The sequence below is a fragment of the Sphaerodactylus townsendi genome, linkage group LG08 (assembly GCF_021028975.2).
Source record: "Sphaerodactylus townsendi isolate TG3544 linkage group LG08, MPM_Stown_v2.3, whole genome shotgun sequence".
Taxonomy (NCBI): domain Eukaryota; kingdom Metazoa; phylum Chordata; class Lepidosauria; order Squamata; family Sphaerodactylidae; genus Sphaerodactylus; species Sphaerodactylus townsendi.
In genome coordinates, this window is record NC_059432.1 from 97,764,910 (window position 1) to 97,788,337 (window position 23,428).

At 52.4% G+C, this 23,428-nt stretch overlaps 1 protein-coding gene across 4 annotated transcripts in view; it reads right to left on the reverse strand.

Moving 5' to 3' along the window:
- The window catches only part of TNIK (TRAF2 and NCK interacting kinase), a 347,661-nt gene that overhangs the window by 17,965 nt on the left and 306,268 nt on the right, over positions 1 to 23,428 (reverse strand). For 2 of the 4 annotated variants that reach the window (XM_048504901.1, XM_048504898.1), the window contains 5 exons: positions 21,871 to 21,894; positions 15,101 to 15,109; positions 12,184 to 12,368; positions 8,539 to 8,665; positions 2,296 to 2,457 (listed from right to left, as the gene is read on the reverse strand). In XM_048504901.1, the coding sequence (XP_048360858.1) occupies positions 2,296 to 2,457; positions 8,539 to 8,665; positions 12,184 to 12,368; positions 15,101 to 15,109; positions 21,871 to 21,894 (507 nt within the window). The remainder of the gene's footprint in view (positions 1 to 2,295; positions 2,458 to 8,538; positions 8,666 to 12,183; positions 12,369 to 15,100; positions 15,110 to 21,870; positions 21,895 to 23,428) is intronic. The other 2 variants (XM_048504900.1, XM_048504899.1) reach the window with 1 other exon arrangement.

Genomic DNA, 23,428 nt, shown 5'->3' on the forward strand with positions numbered 1-23,428 from the left:
GAGAGACAAACCCTGTTCTTGAAGTGGCTGCATTCAGTACACTGTTTTGCATGGCTGGGGACACACACAGCAAAAATCCATGCACAGTGGCTGGTGATGGCACATGAAAATAGATACTCCCATATGAGTCAAGAGTTTCTCATCCACATTAAGCAGAGGCAGCAAGGATTGCACTGGATAGTGTCCATCTAAATGAGCATTCCTGCTTTCTGCTGTCTGTCTCCGCATTCATAAATTGCCCCCCCCCCCCCCCCCCCCCATGTAGTGACATCTGGTGTCCTTGCCCTCCCTAAACAGACTCCCACAAGGCAAGAATTTCTAAAGTTTATATTTCATTCTCTATTTTTTTTTTTGGGGGGGGGGGAGATATTTAAATTGTCAAAAATGTATGTTTTAGCTCCAAATAAAGAGGATTTTAGCATACCCAGAGGTGGGATCCAACCAGTTCTCACCACTTCCCTAGAAGTGGTTACTAATTTTTTCTGAGTGCCGAGAAGGGGTTACTAAAGCAACCTTCCTGCCCAATAGGGTCTGGAGGTGCGTGTGTGCGGCAGCACCACTGTTTGAATCCCACCACCATTGGAACATATTATTAAAATTTTTGGATCCCACCACTGAGCATACCCTTAGTGCAAAGTATGGCAACACTGAGATCATTAGTAGGAATAAAGAACCTCTCATATTTACAGTGTCTCTTATTGCAACCCCTCGTTCTGTGAGCTTGAGGAAGCAAAAATGCTGAAAGTCTCCTTCCAAGAGGAAACTCTGTTCTTATCTAAACAGAGTAGGGGAAGGATTTCCTTAGGGGCGATAGTGGAACCATTCTGTTTTCTTCTTTGCTTTTTACTCAGGGCGTGTTATGACCTCTGTTAGGGGCAGCTATGATAGCAAGAAGCCAGGTCCCAGCATCACAAGAAATGCTCCCCCTCCATCTGGACCATTTTATGCCGCTTCCCAGGATGCACTTCAAAAGCCACTGAGGCCCAGAACCGAGTCTCTGATTCAGGATGAAAGCCCGAGTCAGGCAGCTGCCACAGCAGACTCCTGCTGGCTGCAATGAGATAGCTAGCCTGGTAAAAAGCTCCGGCTTCTCTTTCAGATGTGTGGACGCCTACGGTGCTTTGGGTCTCCACAAAAGGCAGCGCCACCTCTTAGCAGAGCAAGAAAAGGATTAACCTAAATTGAAGCCAACAAAGAATATTCAGCCGAGTATTTCTCTCTCCTGAGATCTTTATTAAGAGTCAGGGAGGCTGGTTTTCAAGGCTTAGTGGTGCAAAAACTCAGTGGCTGTTCCATTCGTTAGAAAGAGGCCTGTGCTAAAAACAAAGTATTTGAATTCAGTCCCCGAGAAAAAAAATGAATTCTGCAATCCATACGAACAAGGCAAGTTTCCAGAGCTGCATTTATTGGATTGGATCCCGCCTAGAATTTTTATGAGCTCTAGCAGGGAATCAATTTTTGCCTATCTCTTCATCCAGCAGGAGAACTCTGATTCCCTCCCAAGCTATTCCTGGGGCCAGGGAGGGTGTGTGTGTGTGTGTGTGGGGGGGGGTGCTGTTCCCCAGAAACAACATTTTGAGGGAGTATTCAGGTGTGTTATCAGAGGAAGGAGTCAGAAGAATGCCCACCGAGCACCCGTGGAAATTCTAGGTAGAACCCAAACAAATATGTATAATTCACAAGGGTATGGACAAGACACATTGCAGGGTATGGGAGTCCCACCCTAATCACTGGAAAGTTTATTTACCTTTCCCCCTCCATGTTTGGAGATCCCAGCAGGTTTTGCTCACAATCGTTCAAGAATGTTTTTAAGATTTTCAGGGAGTAGGGCTGCAGAATTGTGGAGATCTGCAACCCTCTCCATCAGCGGGATTCTGCCGTTTAGGAAATTTGCAAACCGCTGGTTTTCTGCAGCAATAAAGACATGCTGGATTCCCATGAACTATATGCTGATGCCAAGTGAACGGGTGCTAGTTGATGTGTACTAATACGATCAACACTATACATGTTGAGGAAACTCAAGAGCTGTTTCTAAATAATACCTCCTGCTAACTTTCCGAGTTTTGCAGCTACCGTTACCAAGAAACGGTGCCACCTTTCACCACCTCTCCAAAAAAAGAGAGGGATTTAATTCTGTTTACAATCGTCACTGCAGTCACACACGCACGCACAATAAAAGGGAAGTGGCTAAAAACAAGATCCACCAAAATGCCTCTTCAGAGCAGGACGTTAACTCGAGCCAAAAGGAAGGGGGAAAAGAAGAAAGGGCTTAGCCAAGATACGCCTGTCACCTACTTCTGACACAGAATCCATCTCTTGCCCGTGGGTGGATACTCGCCCCAATCCCTCAGTCGGCGTGCCGGCCGGAGAGTGACTTTGTTGCACCAAATCAGGAAGGTTGACGTGGCCTGCAAAGCCGTTGCTGGCATTGTGGCCGGAGCGTTTTTTGTCGCCGGTCTGCAGAGAGGCCGAAAAGAAAAAAAAGAAATTAATAACAGACAACAGCACCATGTACCTAAGCCATCAGTGAGATGAGCTCCCAGAGTCACCATCTCCTCATCATGCAAACACAGCGGCACTGTGTTGATGCGGAGGACATTCAAAGAGGATGCCATCTCAGAAGCAAGGTGTCAGGACTGCCATTTTGCTGGGAGGGGGGAATGGTTGGGGAGAGCTTCAGCTTTCTGCAGGTGCTGCTTATCTGTTTCTCTGGCCTTGGAGCTCTGCGCCTGGGACGAGCTCTCAGACTGGACTCTTGCTACTGTCTTGGTTCACATGTGGGGGTGGGGATTTGCTGTAACATAGTATTAACAGTTTTGGCGCCCTATCACCAGAACTGTCTTCTGCTGTCTTTCTCATGTCTTCAATAAAATCCTTGTTGGAAATTGACACAAGGGCCCAAACAGAAGACAAGCAGTAAGGAACATTTTAAAGACCATTTTAACATGTTAACCTATTGGAGCCCTTGCAATGATACTGTGCTTGCCGTTAAGGTGAAGTACACAGGGGAAGAGAACTCAAAAACTCATTTAAGCCAATGTTTCTGTTTTGATCTTAGGCCTGGGTTCATAAGTTTGGTGGCTCCCCCTACCCCCGCCCCGCCCCAGTCCTCTATCACAATCTAGCAAGGGGTATCTACAAGGGATATTTGTAGCAGCAAGATTTTCTAGTGCAGTCATTGAGGCCAACTGGCTGCTAACTCATCCCTCACGGCCAGTTAATATGTGGCCCCTTCCGCACACGCAAAATAATGCATTTTCAAACCACTTTCACAACTGTTTGCAAGTGGATGTTGCTATTCCGCACAGCTTCAAAGAGCACTGAAAGCAGTTTGAAAGTGCATTATTCTGCATGTGTGGAAGGAGCCTACGTCACAAAATCATATAGCAAAGTTGCCATGGATCCATGCTGTCTTCATGACTGGCTGCTGCCCTGACCAAACAGCATGTCAGAAAGAAGGCGTGGATGAATCTTTCCCCCTGGACATCGAGCGGCCTACATGTAAAGAGAGGTTCCTGCGGTGGGTTCTTGTTTTACCATTGGATTCTGCTATGCAGAGAAGAAGAGAAGAAGAGAAAAGAAGAAGAGGAGTTTGGATGTAGACCCCATTTTTCTCTACCATAAAAAGCCTCAAAGCGGCTTACAAACTCCTTTCCCTTCCTCTCCTCACAACAGACACCTTGTGAGACAGCTGGGGCTGAGAGAGTTCTGAGAAAACTGTTTCTAGTTCAAGGTCCCTCAGCAGGCTTCATGTGAAGGAGTGAGGAAACAAAACTAGTTCGCCAGGTAGAGTCCACTGCTCCTATGGAGGAGTGGGGAATCAAACCTGATTCTTCAGATTACAGTCTACCTGCTCTTAACCACTACGCCGTGCTAGCAGCACCAGACTGGAGTTACCTACAAGTGCTATCAAGATTTATTTATATGCTTAAGGCAGACTCCCAGTTTTGTACGTTCGGTTTTCAGCATCCCTGGGTAGCTATCTCCAGACTGCCCATTCAAGGGACTGAATGGTCCCTTAACGCCTACATAGCTCATTATGGGATCCTCTGAACTGGAAGTATTTGGTGTCTGAATGCTCTTTACAAATCCATGTCAGGGATGCTGACACAGGCCAAGGGAAAATACAACACTGCCATTCTGCCCAGGCTGCCGCTCTGGCTGTGCCCCAAAGTCAGCTGAAACCTGCCTTTTCTTCCACCACCTTGAAAGTGTGGGTAGCTATTGCACATGGAAAAGAAAATGTGGCAGTGCCTCACTGGTTGAGTCCCCAGTTCAATCTCTGGTACCTCCAGTTAAAAAGAGGACCAGGCGACAGGCTACATACAAGATCTCTGTCTGAGATCCTGGAGAGCCGCTGCCAGCCAGAGCAGACAATGCTGAACTTGACAGACTCAGTATATGGCTGCTTCACACAGTTAATGATTTAGTGGTCTTTAAATGATTTAGGGATCTTTAAATAGCCAGTGACATGTTACATAACCTCTGATAATGCTCACTGTGTGCATGTGCGGCATATGTCTCTCTCCCCTGCCATTTCCCCCCATCAACTGCTAAATATTTTGACGCATAAACATAATGTTTTGGCGCAATCACCAAAAAGATAAGAATGCACGTTATGTTCAGGCTCTAGAAAATATATTTTTTTGTCTTCTTCAGAGCCTATGACCAACTTCCAAGCAGTCAATAGTAAACTGCTGGGCTACAAGAAAGCAGTGAACAGAAGATCCTCTGAAGAGGCAAGCCACAGATGCAGGCGAAACGTCAGGAGAAAATGCTACTAGAACAGGGGTCTGCAACCTGTGGCTCTCCAGATGTTCATGGACTACAATTCCCATCAACCCCAATTGGCCATGGTGGCAGGTGCTGGTGGGAATTGTGGTCCATGAACATCTGGAGAGCCGCAGGTTGCAGACCCCTGTACTAGAACATGGCCATACAGCCCGGAAACCACACAACCCCCCAGTGATTCCAGCCATGAAAGCCTTTGACAATACAAGCAGTGAACAGCCTTGGCTCTTCTCTTTCCTCACAGAAATTAACAGATCTCTCTTTCCCTTTGATCCTGACTGGCCCACCAAGTTCGCATCAGCATCTCCAAGGACCACGTGCCTCTTCCATCTGCAGTTGTGGAAATGCTTCACAATATGGCAAGGGGTCGTCCCTCAGTTCCTTCCTTTTATTTCTGCTCTGGCTGGCAACCGACAAAAACAGATCTGCTCGTCTCGATGGGAAAAAAAGTTGCCTCGGGTGCCTCTTCTGCTGAATTACAAGCCCGGCAGAAATTGTCAGCAGCACGGTGCAGCTGCGAGCAACCGGCTGTTTACGTCTAACGTGCCGCTTATTACAGGAAGGCTCAAGCAGGCTAATGTACCTGAAAGAGATTTCCCCAGGCAGCAGAAGCAGCATCTGCCGTGTTCCAACTCTGCACTTAATCAGGTGGCAAGGTACAATTTATTATTATCATTTTCAAAAAAAACAACAACTGCTCAGGCACTCAGGACAGTTTGGTTCTGGAAAGCTATGAGGTTCAAGGTCTCTCTTAGGCTCCCTGGCAAAACAAGGAGTCTCCTTAGGCCCACATTATGTGCACATGGGTCATTTGCCCACGAGTGGTCTCCTCGGTGTTCAGCGCACATTCCATTCGGCTCGGATTCTCAGTTATGCTCACATTTTCCCCTCTTCATAACCCACTGCGCTCTCAGCTCAGACTCACTGTGAGGCTTCTGAAACCTGTGAAAAGTGTGACTTTCTCAGCCCAAGACTTCAGGGGCCAGCCACATCAGCCGCTCCCAAAGGGGCTTCCCAGAGGCACGGGAAAACTTTGCAACCGAGAAGGTCTCCCCGCTGCTGAGAAGTCCCCATTAGGTTTAACAGACTAAGTCCGTATTCCTGGCTGCCGGCATAACACGTCAAATGGCCGGGAGGGGGGTTGAATAATGTCGGCTCCTCCCTGGCCATGCCTCATCCCACCCCTGCTACACCAGCGGTGGCAGCAGGGGCACCGGTGCAATATAGGACACCGTGTCTCAGTGTTGGGGAGGGCCAGCAAAATCGCCCTTTGTCAGGATATATTCCCCCTGTTATCAAAGGGAAGACTTGGGTGTGTGAATCCTCACCTGCCCGTGGGGAGGAGGCAACTGTCTTCACCTTCTAATGTTAATAGACCTTTTCCTTGGCTTTCATTTTCCTTTGATGCTAGCAACTGTAGCGAACTAGAGGCAACCCTGGTGCCTTCCCAGTAAGAGGGGGGTCGCAGGTGGCTGAGGATTATCACCGCGTTGGCCTTGAGGTGCTCAACTCACAAACATCTCTCCGTTGTGTTATTCTTACATTCCATGGGAATCAGGGAGGGGGGATTTATGGCAGGAACTCTGAGGGGATAAAGGCAACCGTAATTCTGTAGTCTAACAGAACTAGTTTTTTGAAAGCCAGGTACTAGCTGTTATCAATAAAGACTTCTGATCCAGCATCCAGAGTCCGCTTATTGACTTCAGTTTTAAGTCATGACACCCTTCCACCGGGGTAAGTGCCCTGGAGAGGGTGAATCTGCTGATGCAGCTGCTCACTGCTCCCACAGGCGGATTTGTCTCCTCACTGGATGGGGCTGTCTCCCTGTGCAGGAGATCAATCTGCATTCAGCTTCCTCCACATTTTCCCACTCCTCCCCGCCTTCCCCTGATCACAAAGCAGCAGTTGTGCCCACTCCTTGGGGCAGCATTTCAGAAGGACCAGTGGAGCTCCTGAAAAATTCTGTTGCGGTTGATTTATCACAGGAATGATAAACCATTGAAATAGCGTGCGCACACACACACACAAAAAAACAGCAGGCAATCTCCCCAAACAGAGGTTGCAAAAACAACCAGGAAATGAAAAAAAAGCGGGAAAACCCCAATGTGCGGCAAACAACCGCAGAGTAAGTACTGTATTCATAAAAGGCCATCATCTTTCCCAATGCAATGCCATTCTCTGTAGTCCAGCCCACGCTTTTAATTTCCCTTGCCAGTCACCTGGAAAAGAGGCACACGAGCGAACACTAAATGCTGGCGTGACCAGGTCTTAAAAACCACCACCTGAAAAAAATCTGTTCTTTTCCTCCCCTCAGTTTTTAAAAAGTCTGCAACATCTGGCCAAATTAAGACTTCTAGTGAGCTCGAAAGCTTGTGCAACGTTCTGTGTTGTTCTGGCTGGGCTTAATAAAAAACGTATTCATGGATTTTGTTTTCTAAAGAAACCAGGAGCCTCCCTCTTTCCATGGACTGCTTCTCAGGCACTTCTGCCAGGCAGGGTTTCAATACCAGAAGTGGGCTGGGCTGAGGACTGAACAAGACCTTCTGATTTTTTGCAGGTTGGATCTGGGTCTCCAGATTCAGCTTTTCAGACCATGAATCACAAATCACACTGCTGTGAACTTATATAAGTGGGCTGGCGTCATGGCAGTGGCGTAGCGCCCAGGGGGCGAGGAATCTTGTGAGGGTGTGGAAGGCACGTGCCTCGGGCGCAGTTTCCCCTCGCTCTGCGTGAGGGCGCAGTTTCCCCTCGCTCTGCGTGACGGCACTGCGTCACAGAACAGGAGGAGAAGGGGTTTCAGCCTTTTGTCCTGCACGATTTTCCTAATCCAAAGTGATCCAGGGAGATTTCACTGAAGTTCACCCACGGTCCATCAATAGGTAACAACTACTCAAACCCGAAAGGGAAGGGGTGGTCTACCCATGGGGCTTCCGGTAGCGGGTGGAGGGTTGCAAAGCGAAAAAGCCTCCCCACCACAGAGAAACCTTTATGGGCCTCAAAAGACTTACGCCATGTTTTCAGTGGCTTAAGTCTGCACTAGGGCCTGCCACCATAATGTCGGCAAAGGGAGGGGGCTGACTAATGTTGGGAGCTCCTCCTCTGGCCATGCCCCCGGCCAGGTCCTGCTACGGCAGTGGCAGGGGCCATGGGATGCTAGCAAGGCACCTGCGGTGCATCCCAGGACTGGGGGGAGGGCAGGCGCAGTGCCTGCACGCTGGTAGAATAGCCCCTGCAGTGCAGCAAGTGCTTCAGGCAGGGCAAAACCACTGGCACAGCTGCGCGCAGCTCCCACAAGCAGATTCGATTCCCCCCTTTGAATGGGGGTCTCAAATGTTGCAATTACATTGTTCAAAGAATGAGCTACCATTATAACCGACGCAACTGAGGGCTGTCAGCAGCTGTCTTTGGAGAAACTTGAGCACAAAATGTATAGATCGAGTTTCGATCACATTTCTAATGGCATTAGTATAGCTCAAGCCTTTCCGCTTAGGAGATTCTCTTGCTTAACCAAGGTGAAGGATTATCAGAATCCAGAACTAACCCCGTGGAGCCCTAAGGTGTTTGTGGCTGTCTGAATTTGGAAAACCCTCTTTTGTTTAGATGCTGTAATTATAGTAATCAGCCACTAACAAGTGCAGTTTAATCAGTCACTTTATGCTGGGAGCACACAGAACAATTGCTCTGCACAGCTTATAAAGGCAAAACCTCCCGAATGAGCTGCACAGAAAATAGCTACCGCCCACTTACCTCCCTTATCATTAAAGTCCCCTCTCTTGAAATACCGCTAAAATTATCCGTGTGGGATTGTTCTAGGCCATGGCTCGACACCATTCCTATGTTGTAGGCCTCACTGTTTCCTGTCATTCCCGTCGGTCTGCAAAACATTACAATGGGCATTTGTAACCATGAAAATCGTACTGAGTCTAGGACAGTGCAGTGTGAGCGTGTTGAAACCTTATGCAATTGGAGCGTCACAGCTGTCCAGACCAAATGATCAAGTGAAACAACTTCAGAGATTCATAAAAGCTCGATAAAGAACAGCTATAGGCAACCTTCGGGACCGTCTTACCCCATATGCCCCTACACGGCCTCTACGTTTGCCAGAGGCCAATTTACTGGTGGTCCCTAGCCCCTCGATGATGTGGCTGGCCTCTACCCGGGCCAGGGCTTTTACAGCCCTGGCCCCTGCCTGGTGGAACACTTTACCACCAGCTATCCGGGTCCTGCGGGATCTTGGAGAGTTCCACAGGGCCTGTAAGACCAAATTGTTCCACCGGGTATTTGGAGGGGCCGGCCGCTGATGCGTGCACCCCCCTTTCCCTTTCCCTTTCCCTTACACTCTGGGTTCTCCGCTCCCCTGTTTTATTTTCCAGGGTGGATCTATGAAGTTTATGTTTTTACGTTGGACACCAATGTAACGTTATTAACTGCTGTTTTAATGGGGTTTTATTGTAATTATTGTTTTATTGTGTTGTTCACCGCCCAGAGCCCTTCGGGGGAGGGGTGGTATATAAAACTAATTATTAAACAAACGAACACACAAACAAACTCCTTTCTCAATGTGAATTCTTGGTCTGTTTCACTCTCATCATCCTCTGGTTGCATAGGAAATAATATGTGATGCGGATCGCAGGGCTGCCACGAAAAATGGCAAGCCTGTGTTCAGTTCCCCCATCTTTCCGGTGACACTTAATAAGGGAAACAGTCGTGCCACTGGAAGTCTCCTTTTCTATCACTATACGAAAATGGATGAATTGACAAGGTCGTTTTATGGCCTTCCTTTACTAAATGTTACGGGGACAGCAGAGTGAACTGGCATCCTGGGTTTTCAGTGGCAGTCCTACGATTATGTGTAGTTCTGCAGTAAGGCCAAGAGCCGATGTCATTTTACCCAGGGGAGGTTTTAAAACACTTCTTGCGTCAAGCTGTACTATCAGTGACTCACGGTGTGATTGTTCCTGGTCCTATCAGAAGTTCTTACCCTCCCAGCAGCAGCTAGAGACAGAAAGTTGTTTAGAGAGGCCTGGGTTTTCTGAGAAAGGTGCAAATTCTGCCTCTATCCTACCACTCAACTGAAAAAGTGCATCTAGTTACTAACTGAAATATGTATTTCTGATGGCCTGCCAAGGTAATAAAGGCAAGATTTTCAGCAGCATTTTTCATGTCTACTGGAAAGCATCAAATCAGAAGCAACTGGGGGCGTAATATGAAATTGAAACACAGCATATTTTGAACCTCATTAAGCATCTTATATCCATAATATCTGCCCAAAGTTTATCCACATACATTGGCAACAAAAGCAGCAGTTGTGCATTGATGCCCAAAGGCGGAGAATGACCTAGTTAAGAAGGTTCACAGAAACACAAATTAAAGAATATTTTAATAGCGGTCCCAGTACACGGCTGTTGAGAACGTTACTTTGTCACTGCTCAGAATACTGGAGAACTGTTAATTCTGTGGCAAAGCAAATGGCATTTTCACTGCATCTTTTTGGCAAATAGTAATAATCTAGCTGTTAAACAAAGGTGTGGTATCTCAGCTAGAAGTGTGTGTGGAGGGGGGGGAGGGGAATCCTGGAGTTGATTAGTCCTCAGAACTGCTTTATTTTATTTATATTTATTTATTCATTGAACTTATAGGCCGCCTCATCCCCGAAGGGCTCGAGGCGGCTCACAATATGGCTGTTCTCCAAGACAGCAAATCAAAACAACATAAAACTTAAACCCATTAAACCCATTAAAAACTTAAGCAGCAGTTACTCACAACAAATATAAATTTGGTTAAAACAGGTGCCCGATCTAAAGGCCAGAAAGAAAGGGAGGGAGTAGGCAGGGCCTGTGATGGAATCAGAAAATCAGGCCCAACCAAGACGGAGAAAGATGGAAACAGGCAGCCACAGTTTCAGTTTCCACACTGCTTTACACACAAGGGGGCGGGTATCTGTGTGTGTGATGCACCGGGCACGTAGCAGGAGGCGGCAGTCTGGGGGGTGGGGTCTGGCAGGGGTATAGCAGGGGCGCAGGGTGCACACGTGCCCCAGGCAAAGTTCCCCCTTGCTACGGCTCTGCATATATGCCACAGATTTTTTTTAAGTACCCGTAAAAACACAATACATGAAAGAAGCTGAAGTGTGCTTGGTAACACATGCATCACATAGGTACATTTATAAGACTCAGGAGTGGCTGCAGTTTCTGGCAAGGGGAACATAAACAAAAAATCTGGGTTTGTTGCCACATGATGTGTTTGTTGCCGCATGATGTGTACAACAGCCCAACATTGCCAAGAGCCAGATATGGGATCAGGGACTGAAGACAACACAGGTTTGTTTAGCTGCTCTATTCATCTCTGTCAGCATGTCCTTCGGTTCACTTGGAGCAGTGGTGGTGAACCTTTGACACTTCAGATATTATGGACTACAATTCCCATCAGCCCCTGCCAGCATGGCCAATTGGGACTGATGGGAATTGTAGTCCATAACATCTGGAGTGCCAAAGGTTCACCACCATGGACTTGGAACGTTTGCTATCGAGTGCCACAGTTTTACCTGTGCAAGGCACAACATGATTGAGAGAGACTTAGGGAGCTGGGTATGTTTGGTGAAGGTTAAGAGGTGACATGATAGCCATGTTTAGATATTTGAAGGGATGTCATGTTGGTGAGGGAGCAAGCTTGTTTTCTGCGGCTCCAGAGACTACGACCAGGAGTGATGGGTTCAAGGTGAAGGAAAAGAGATTCCACCTAAACATCAGGAAAAACTTCCTGACAGTAAGGGCTGTTTGAAAGTGGAATGCACTACATCGGTGGTGGAGTCTCCTTCTTTGGAAGTTTTAAACAGAGGCTGGATGGCCATCTGTCAGGAGTGCTTTGATTGTGTGTTCCTGCATTGTAGGGGGTTGGACTTGATGGCCCTTGGGGTCTCTTCCAACTCTATGATTCTGTGATTGGAATTCACTGAGTTCATTTCTAAAATGTCCTTGTATGGAAGACTTGGTCCTGGAAGGAGGGTGGGGTGGGAAAAGACCCTGCCTCACAACCTCAGGTTAGGCTGGTTAACATTTTGTCCCTCCCTATCATTGCATAAAGCAAACTGAATCATCTCATTAGCGCTTGGATTGAGTTTATACGCTGCTGGACCAGGATGGCTTGGGATTCCTGTTCCTGTCAATGGGATGGATCTAGCCAACTTTTCCAAGAATGAAAAATGGAGAAAAGGCTCCTTTCCACCACCCAAAAAAGGTCATGTCAGGGAACATGGAATCTGCATAGGTCATGTGATACAGGGGCTGTAATAAGGAGGAGACTCAGATGAGAGTAATTGGATCTACCCCAATATGTTTCTCATCAGTTCCAGTCAGTAAAGCCAGATTTTAGCCTCATAAAAGCGTGCCTTACATAAGCCTTGGAATGTCACTGACAGGCACGGTGCCATCTTGTGTTTCACTCTCGCCATCTTCCTCCTCCTCCTCGCTACTTTCAGACTCTTCGCTGGAAGAGGAGTAGTCCGTAACTTTCTTCAAAGGCCGGTTGGTTTCTTCGATGCGCATTTCTCTCAGTTCTTTGGCTAAGGCAGTCAGGTCCTACAGAGGGGAAGGGGAAATGCGGAAACCGACTTGAATGCCATTTACAAACACAGAGGGCAAACGGGACAACCCGTCTGACTGGAAGCTAATGCTACAGAGCACAAAAGCGACAAAACAAAGGTCTACTGTATTCTTACGGACACAGAACGAAAGTGAGACAACACAGCATTGAGCTTTTGTTCAAACGAAAACAACTTTATGCTTGTTTGGAACTCGACAGCCAACCTGCTAGCTTTGCTTGGCCATGTAGGTATGCATCCATATCTGTTTCAGATCTTCTATGTACACAAATAACACAACGAGGCTCATCAAGAACGCAAAGCTCTATCATTATCATAGTAAACTGGAAAACGCTGTCTTCTTCAGAGAATACTGATAGCAATAAAACTCCCCAACTGGCTGCCTTTAACACAGTTCTTTGTGCAAACATGCCTCTCACGTTGCAAGCATTCCGCTTTCCTGTCTCAGGAACGGCCTTCCTGAAATGGCCTTTCACAGCAGGAGCTAAGAAATACATATGGATAGCCCTGATTCGTGGGGTATGGTGCAGGAGAGAGATGCCTGTGAAGAAGTAATGCTCAGATCAGCATTTTGTCTCTAACTCCGAGGATGAAACGTGTTAAACTGAACACTGTTTAGCTACCACCAGTGGAAACAGATAGGAGGCAGATTCAAATAAGCAGTTCAGACTACTTCTGAAAATGAGATGGGTTGTGTACGTTATGTAGATAACCGCTCCTTTTGCTCCAACAGGAAATTTTGTATTGAGGGCTGGGGGTGCAGAACTTGCTTTCTGAAATGAACAGAGAGGCAGAGAAAGAAGGGGTCACGGGATACAATTGGACAAGGTGAGCTCTGTTTGAGCAATGTGTGTAAGGTGTGTAAGTCCAGGATTGGGGTTCAGGGTAGGGGCAGAAGAGTCATACAGAACATTGCAAAGGAGGATCTAAGCCAGTGGTTCTCAACCTTCCTAATGCCGCGACCCTTTAATGCAGTTCCTTATATTGTGGTGACCCCCAACCCTAACATTTATCCATTTTACAGATGGAGAACACTGATGCAGAGAGTCTTAGGCGACCCGTGAAAGGGTCGTTTGACCCCCAAAGGGGTCCCAACCCACAGGTTGAGAACCATTGCTCTAAGCTATAGGTATTGAAATAATTTGTTCTTACCTGTTCCAAGCAGGCAGGTATTTATAGACAAGATGCACAAGTATTTCAGCATTTTTAGAATTAGGAGAATGTGTTCAAACTAATGAGTGTGTTCAACAAGGGTAGATTTCAGTTGAACATTAAGAGAAATCTGACAATAGAATCAACCTAGCTAGGAAGGTGACCTTCCCTTCCTGGAGATGTTCAGGCCTTCTACCCAGGATGCTCTGACTTTGGATCTCCTGCACTGAGCACACTGTTGGAGTAGATGGCCTTGGAGGGCCCCTCCAATTCTGATGCTATGATATATATTTTTTTAGATTCTGATGGGCTCTACAGATTCTATAGTTTTCTATATAAGCTTTTAGGGTCTCTGCAACAGGAAAACCATTACATGAAAATTAGACTTCACCGGTGTTACAAAATGGCAGAATGTCACCAGAAACTTGCACGCATGTCATGTTTTTGCAGTTTTTACACCGACATCTAATCTCCAAGTAATTGTCAGTTCTCTCTGCATCATTCAAGAACCTGCAGGTTCCTGTTGGTCTTTAGCGAATTTCCTCCAGCTAGTACTTGTGTATGTGCGAGTGGGTGTGTTAAGTGCCACCAGGCTGCTTCCGCCTCATGACAGCGCTATGGATTAATGTCCTCCAAAACGCCCTGTCGTTAACAGCGTTGCTCAGGACATGCAAACTGAGGGCTGCGGCTTCCTTTATGGCAGCGGTTCTCAACCTGTGGGTCGCGACCCCTTTGGGGGTTGAACGACCCTTTCACAGGAGTCGCCTAAGGCTCTCTGCATCAGTGTTCTTCATCTGTAAAATGGATAAATGTTAGGACTGGGGGTCACCACAACATGAGGAACTGTATTAAAGGGTTGCAGCATTAGGAAGGTTAGAACCACTGCTTTATGGAGTCAATCCATCACATGTTGGGTCCATCTCTTTTCCTGCTACCTTCAACTTTTCCTAGCATTGCTGTCTTTTCCAGTGGGTCAACTCTTCTCATAATATGACCAAAGTAAAATAGGCTCAGCCGTTTTAGCTTCTAGGGAAAGTTCAGCCAGAATTCAAAGAGCCCTAGAAATAGCAATCAAATAGTTTACCTAATGTGATACATAAAACAATTGTTCAGAAACACTGGCATAAAAGGACCTCCATGTTCAGCAAACATACAAAAGGCATGAATTTACAATTCACGTGAATTTACTCATGCCCTGTGGAGATACAGACACTAACTACATCAAATGCGGACATAACATCCTCTGAAAATTCAGTGAAAACAAACAACCAAAGAACTGGGAGAAGGACGAAAACAAACACAAACAATTTTCAGTTTACTATGACACTGATGAAACCTTAGATCGACAGAGTCATTTCAACACGAAGGGCACTGCAAGCGCAGCATGGAAGGGGGGAAAAAGACTTCTTGTGATCTTACATGCTTTTATAGCAGTGCAGGGGAAGCAGTAGGACGGAAAAATAAGAAGCACGAGAGCTCCAATTAGAATGGGTTAGAAGAGATTATCGCATCAGGCATGCACATAATGAACAAAGCAGCCGCAATCGTTAGTCTTACCATTTCTCCCTACATTAATGACCGAGGTAGGCATCAGCGCATTCGGTCAGAGATAAAAGGTTAGGGAGAAAGAAACTCATTGAAAAAAGGCTAATTTCCACAGTTTGCTTGTTTGTTCTGACGGCCATATTCTCTCGTTGCTGCATTCTGACATACTCCCCAATTTTGGCCATAAGGAAAACGTTCCCAAAGATATCCTTTAAAAGCCGCCCAAAGCAAGCTTCCCTTCCGTCACGAGGAGAAACTGGCAAAACCAAGGCTGCTTTCGCACATGTGGAATAATGCACTTTCGATCCACTTTCAATGCATCCGCAGCTGGATTTTACTGTGTGAAATAGCAAAATCCACTTGCAAACAATAATTGAAAGTGGATTGAAAGTGCATTATTCTGCCTGTGCGAAAGCGGCCCAAGAGATTCAGTTCCAATCCCCTTTCCAGTATTACATTACACTCTGATAGGTGTCAAACTCGCAGCCCTCCAGATGTTATGGACTACAGTTCCCATCATCTCCTGCCACAGGGGATGCTGGGGACTATAGTCCATAACATCTGGAGGGCTGCGAGTTTGACACCTGTAGACACATAGGTTTTTGTTATGAAGGTGCATACCCTAAACTTGGTTAAATGGCATCACAGTCAACAGTGGCTTCCAGTTTTCTTTAGGCTCTGTTCCAGCTTAGTTTTTTTCTTAAACTCTTGGGGCAAAATGCACATCGAGTACCGTACTTTAATCTTAATGAGAAGGTTGGCAAATATTACAGCTGAAGAGTTTTTAGCTGATTAATCACCTGCTGTTTATGTCAAGCAGTTAATCAACTGAATTTAAATAAATGTGAATAAGGCCCAAATGGATGCTTTTTTGAGATATAGAAGGAAATGTGGCATAAAGTTTAATCAACTGAAGCTACAACACATTTAATATACTTACAGCTTGGGAAACATCTGCAAAAAAATAAGCAAGTGATTTTAAACCTGTTTTATCGGGGGGAGGGGTGCTCTGGCCATTTGAGTCTCCTAAAGAGGTTCCACCATAAGACTAAGCTATTCTGCCAGGCCTACGGTTGAGAACAGCAATGGCATTTCCATCACATCTGGCCTCCCTTTTACTTCCTCCCTCTGTGTAGAACTGATTAAGGCATCACTGATGGCATTTTATAGCGGGAATCTGTTTGTGTTGGTTTGTTGTTAATGTTGCTGTTAGCCGCCCTGAGGCCATCAGTGTAAAGGCAGCCTATAAATCAAATTATAAATAAATATTTATAATGTTTCCTGCCTTTCTCATGGGTGTAGCAGGATAATGACCTCTCCACTGAAGGTTAGGAGCCTGTCTGCCTGGATAGTCTTCAAGGTGGCACGTATGGTAACCACCTTGGTTTAAAAAGGCCCTCGTTAAATTTTAAGAAGGCCTTGGTTAAAATGATGGCAGTTTATTGTGTGTGTGTTTTTTAATGAGGAATGATACTTTACTTGATGTTTATTTGTCACTGTGGCTTAATTTATTTCTGTTTTACCATGTAAGCTCCTTTGGGCCTCCTTTGAAGAGGAGATTAGAAATATGATAAATAAATAACCCCACCTTTCCTCCAAGGAACTAGAGTACATAACTGTCCTCTCCTCCACTTAACTCTTGCAACAACACTGTGAGCATTTGAACCAAAGTCCTAGTCTGGCACTGTAGAAACGACACCACACTGGCATCTCATGGAAGTGCTTCCATGCCTTGAAAGGTATAAGAACATTTTCTCACATCAGCAATAAAACAGCGCAGGACCCTACGTTCATGAACTCCACTAAGTAAATAGTCTTGTCAGCTTATGTATACAGTGGAACCTCGGTTTTCGTTGGTAATCCGTCCGAAAAGAATCGACGAAAACCGAAACCGATGGAAACTGAAACCAATGAAAACCGAGGTTCCACTGTACATCTATGTTAGAAATACAATTGACACAAATGGCGCTAAACTGGTGTAACTATATTGTTGGCATTTCATTCATACATGTTTTAGGAAACTAAGCAGGGCAGGAGAGATTCCAATGAAGTGCTTCTGCTCATTTGCTTTGCTGTCTCTCTCAACTCCTAATATTTTTGTTGGGTAAATTCATTTCTGAAATAATTGTCACAACAAACATCACAGAAGAGGCTTTTCACTGCACAAAAGCTTCACCGGAAGTAGGCTATGAACAAAAGCTACCAGAGGCAGGTTGGGATGTTAAAGACACTGGGACCTCTGCTTCAGAGATCTGGGCTGACACACCTCTAGCGCCTCACTTCTGTGAGCCTTGGGTTTGTTTTGGAGCACAGGGAGGAATTGGGGTTCACAGTCACCCGTGATCCTCTCTTCTATTCACAAGGCTCACTCTTCCTCTGCTTCGGGAGCCAAGCCTGCTCTCCTCCTTTCTGGCTCACGAGACAGTGGCCTTTTACACCTTGGTGGTCTCTATTGGATTGAGCGTGCATTTCCTCTGCGTTTCAGTCTTACTAACACAGCTCTTCTGCATCTTGGCTATTCACTCCCCCTCAGATCCCAGAAGCCCCACCATTTCTGAAACCTCATTAACTGTGACTTTTTCTCTCCCTTTGCAGGCTCTGCAAAGGAGATCTCTGTCCATAAAGCTCTCTTCAGGTGTTCTTGGTCCTCTCCCTTTCCCCCACCCACCCAACAGCAGTTCCTCCCTCTCTTCTGGCCAACATTTCAGAATGATCTGAAGGGCAGGCGGGCGGGCTTTCTTTTTTGCGCTGAGGGTTTAAGATAAGGTGACCAGATGGTCACCTTTGTAAACCAGGACGGGCGGTCCCCCCCCCCCACCCCCCCCCCCCCCCACCCCCCCCCCCCCCCACCCCCCCCCCCCCCCACCCCCCCCCCCCCCCACCCCCCCCCCCCCCCACCCCCCCCCCCCCCCACCCCCCCCCCCCCCCACCCCCCCCCCCCCCCACCCCCCCCCCCCCCCACCCCCCCCCCCCCCCACCCCCCCCCCCCCCCACCCCCCCCCCCCCCCACCCCCCCCCCCCCCCACCCCCCCCCCCCCCCACCCCCCCCCCCCCCCACCCCCCCCCCCCCCCACCCCCCCCCCCCCCCACCCCCCCCCCCCCCCACCCCCCCCCCCCCCCACCCCCCCCCCCCCCCACCCCCCCCCCCCCCCACCCCCCCCCCCCCCCACCCCCCCCCCCCCCCACCCCCCCCCCCCCCCACCCCCCCCCCCCCCCACCCCCCCCCCCCCCCACCCCCCCCCCCCCCCACCCCCCCCCCCCCCCACCCCCCCCCCCCCCCACCCCCCCCCCCCCCCACCCCCCCCCCCCCCCACCCCCCCCCCCCCCCACCCCCCCCCCCCCCCACCCCCCCCCCCCCCCACCCCCCCCCCCCCCCACCCCCCCCCCCCCCCACCCCCCCCCCCCCCCACCCCCCCCCCCCCCCACCCCCCCCCCCCCCCACCCCCCCCCCCCCCCACCCCCCCCCCCCCCCACCCCCCCCCCCCCCCACCCCCCCCCCCCCCCACCCCCCCCCCCCCCCACCCCCCCCCCCCCCCACCCCCCCCCCCCCCCACCCCCCCCCCCCCCCACCCCCCCCCCCCCCCACCCCCCCCCCCCCCCACCCCCCCCCCCCCCCACCCCCCCCCCCCCCCACCCCCCCCCCCCCCCACCCCCCCCCCCCCCCACCCCCCCCCCCCCCCACCCCCCCCCCCCCCCACCCCCCCCCCCCCCCACCCCCCCCCCCCCCCACCCCCCCCCCCCCCCACCCCCCCCCCCCCCCACCCCCCCCCCCCCCCACCCCCCCCCCCCCCCACCCCCCCCCCCCCCCACCCCCCCCCCCCCCCACCCCCCCCCCCCCCCACCCCCCCCCCCCCCCACCCCCCCCCCCCCCCACCCCCCCCCCCCCCCACCCCCCCCCCCCCCCACCCCCCCCCCCCCCCACCCCCCCCCCCCCCCACCCCCCCCCCCCCCCACCCCCCCCCCCCCCCACCCCCCCCCCCCCCCACCCCCCCCCCCCCCCACCCCCCCCCCCCCCCACCCCCCCCCCCCCCCACCCCCCCCCCCCCCCACCCCCCCCCCCCCCCACCCCCCCCCCCCCCCACCCCCCCCCCCCCCCACCCCCCCCCCCCCCCACCCCCCCCCCCCCCCACCCCCCCCCCCCCCCACCCCCCCCCCCCCCCACCCCCCCCCCCCCCCACCCCCCCCCCCCCCCACCCCCCCCCCCCCCCACCCCCCCCCCCCCCCACCCCCCCCCCCCCCCACCCCCCCCCCCCCCCACCCCCCCCCCCCCCCACCCCCCCCCCCCCCCACCCCCCCCCCCCCCCACCCCCCCCCCCCCCCACCCCCCCCCCCCCCCACCCCCCCCCCCCCCCACCCCCCCCCCCCCCCACCCCCCCCCCCCCCCACCCCCCCCCCCCCCCACCCCCCCCCCCCCCCACCCCCCCCCCCCCCCACCCCCCCCCCCCCCCACCCCCCCCCCCCCCCACCCCCCCCCCCCCCCACCCCCCCCCCCCCCCACCCCCCCCCCCCCCCACCCCCCCCCCCCCCCACCCCCCCCCCCCCCCACCCCCCCCCCCCCCCACCCCCCCCCCCCCCCACCCCCCCCCCCCCCCACCCCCCCCCCCCCCCACCCCCCCCCCCCCCCACCCCCCCCCCCCCCCACCCCCCCCCCCCCCCACCCCCCCCCCCCCCCACCCCCCCCCCCCCCCACCCCCCCCCCCCCCCACCCCCCCCCCCCCCCACCCCCCCCCCCCCCCACCCCCCCCCCCCCCCACCCCCCCCCCCCCCCACCCCCCCCCCCCCCCACCCCCCCCCCCCCCCACCCCCCCCCCCCCCCACCCCCCCCCCCCCCCACCCCCCCCCCCCCCCACCCCCCCCCCCCCCCACCCCCCCCCCCCCCCACCCCCCCCCCCCCCCACCCCCCCCCCCCCCCACCCCCCCCCCCCCCCACCCCCCCCCCCCCCCACCCCCCCCCCCCCCCACCCCCCCCCCCCCCCACCCCCCCCCCCCCCCACCCCCCCCCCCCCCCACCCCCCCCCCCCCCCACCCCCCCCCCCCCCCACCCCCCCCCCCCCCCACCCCCCCCCCCCCCCACCCCCCCCCCCCCCCACCCCCCCCCCCCCCCACCCCCCCCCCCCCCCACCCCCCCCCCCCCCCACCCCCCCCCCCCCCCACCCCCCCCCCCCCCCACCCCCCCCCCCCCCCACCCCCCCCCCCCCCCACCCCCCCCCCCCCCCACCCCCCCCCCCCCCCACCCCCCCCCCCCCCCACCCCCCCCCCCCCCCACCCCCCCCCCCCCCCACCCCCCCCCCCCCCCACCCCCCCCCCCCCCCACCCCCCCCCCCCCCCACCCCCCCCCCCCCCCACCCCCCCCCCCCCCCACCCCCCCCCCCCCCCACCCCCCCCCCCCCCCACCCCCCCCCCCCCCCACCCCCCCCCCCCCCCACCCCCCCCCCCCCCCACCCCCCCCCCCCCCCACCCCCCCCCCCCCCCACCCCCCCCCCCCCCCACCCCCCCCCCCCCCCACCCCCCCCCCCCCCCACCCCCCCCCCCCCCCACCCCCCCCCCCCCCCACCCCCCCCCCCCCCCACCCCCCCCCCCCCCCACCCCCCCCCCCCCCCACCCCCCCCCCCCCCCACCCCCCCCCCCCCCCACCCCCCCCCCCCCCCACCCCCCCCCCCCCCCACCCCCCCCCCCCCCCACCCCCCCCCCCCCCCACCCCCCCCCCCCCCCACCCCCCCCCCCCCCCACCCCCCCCCCCCCCCACCCCCCCCCCCCCCCACCCCCCCCCCACCCGGATCCCCCCCCCCCCCCCACCCCCCCCCCCATCCGGTGCAATGCACGCACTCCACCCCAGCCCCTGGTAGCTCCACCTCTGTGTGGTATACAGTTGGTTTTTAGCTGTTTGGAAATGACCTTGAGCGATATGAAGGGTGCAATGTCAATCTTTTAAATAAACAATTTACATAAACTATACAGATCCTGTAGAGAAAGGGGCTGCTCACAAATTATTATTCACATGCGACCATAGCTTGTCATTTGGCTGTGATGAAAGCGGTCTGCTCACCAGCAGGCAGCATTTTTTCCATCCAGCAGCATCTATGTAAAAAGGCCCGCGCTGCATACCTGAAAGGCCAGAGAATTGGCCAAGCCTGCAGCACGGTTTGTTTTAAAATGACTTTAAAAACCTGGTTTTGAAATTTCATATTTCCAGAAGCATTTTGCTGGAGTCCCCCTGTGAGCCACAGATAACTGTTCTAAAGATACGTTCGCTTTAATTAGATCTTAGGCCCCTTCTGCACATGCAAAATAATGCGTTTTCAAACCACTTTCACAACTGTTTGCAAGTGGATTTTGCTATTCCGCACAGCTTCAAAGAGCACTGAAAGCAGTTTGAAAGTGCATTATTCTGCATGTGCGGAAAGAGCCTTACTGTCATGCAAGTGGTTCTCCATCAGAAGAAGTTCAGTAGCGTGGGTTTTATCCATTACAACAATAATTTTCCTCCTTAGTCCCAGATGTTTTCTGCTCTGTTTGAACCCAGGGATCTTTACAAGCAAAGATCCAGAGTTGATGTTCTGGTGGCTTAAATGCAAGCAGTCTGCAGGTGCTTTTTTTCGTGCTCAACACAAGAGTACATGAAAAGCGTCACACCTGCTCTATAGCCTGTCCCTCTTTCTCCTGTACAAATTTGCAGTGCCAGCTTTTCAAATGTCAGCAACCAAGAAAATATGGCTTGAGGTCAAAGCGCTAACTAGTCACCCCTGCAAAGGCATGACCAACTGAGAAAAGATATCACTAACCTCATCTATTGCTTTCTTATAGCTCTGGGAGTAAGGGAAGATTAATCAGCGTCAGAGGAAACAGATGAGGACGGGAAAATACCAGAGGGAAGGCAAGCGGGTTAGAAATAAAATTTAAAGTGTTAGCGCAGAATAAAGGGAAAAAAACATCCACAAAAACAACAAATACACATTAAAAAGAGAGTAAGTGGCCACTCCTCCCTTGCTCTTTTGCTGTACAGATACACAAAACATTACACACAAAATCAAACTGGGAAGAAACATATAGGATGAGCCGAAGCTGCGTCATTGGTGAATTTGCAATGGCAACAGCGCTGTAAAAACCCATCAGGCTTGTTTCTGGCTTTGGTTTGCTTTGCTTGCTTGTTCCGTGCTTGTTTTGCTTTATTTATTATTTAGATTCTTTATACCGGGCCTCTATCCTCGAGGGCTTCCGCGTGTGGTCCTCAAGGCATACCCAGCAGCTCATATGTCCTCACATTTCGCCTTGGCGGAAATATGTAGGTCCTTTGCGACACCCAGCAGCTATTTTTAGACACCATTCTCACTGGTCTTGGGAGAAAGATGTACTGGTGACATTCCTCCATGCCTTCCATTCCTCAGAAAGCGGGATGTGGTCTGAGAAACCAGAGGCATTCCTCCTATGCTGAAGGAGCTGGCTTAGGAATACCTGCTGCTGATGTTCTGCTTTGCTGGCCACCGAATCCCTGCATCTAATGCACCACCAATTGCCCTTTACTCTGTTCTACTCCATGCTATTTCCGGGCAACACATCTCGGTTACCTGCCCTCTTGCTGGGGGGCCCAAGGCTTCCTCATCAAGTAAACCACCCTCATCCGCCCATGAACATCTTCTCTCGAAAATCAGTGCCTTAACTTTTTTGCATCATCTTGCCCCTAAAGAGATTGTGCTCTTCAAGCCACTGGTGGCTCTTGGGAGCTACAACAACAACAACAAGACCAAAATGTATTTTCTAATAGCACTGCCTGCCCAGTGCAAAAGGTGGACCTGGCGTGCATGACCGAGACTTGGGTTAGGGAGGGTGAAACAGTCGCATTAAAAGAGTTCACCCCAACAGGTTTCTTGGTCCTCCACCAGTCTCAGATTAAGGGAGGGGAGAGGTGGCGATGTTTATCTGGCGGGCTTTCTCTTTCAGAGCACTCCCTAGGCCAATGATTTCCAGCATTGAGTGTATGGACCTCGTGTGGGATACCGCGGAGAGTTTGGCTGTACTGCTGGTGTACTGGCTGCCTAGAACGCTGGCGGAAAGCCTGCCGAAACTGCTTGACATCACCTCAGATCGGGCCATGAGATACCCCAGACTCCTTGTCTTGGGGGATTTCAACACCCTTGTAGATTCAGCTTCCTCATCACAAGCAGCGGACTTGGTGTCATCCATGGCAGCACTGGGACTCTCCCTGATTAAAATGGGCCACACCCACCAAGAAGGCCACACCCTAGATCTGATCCTTGGGATGGGGGTGGATGTGGTTTTGATGTTTATGAATAGAGCGCCATAGTCAGACTACTTTGCTCTGAAGGCCCGGGTGAACATCAA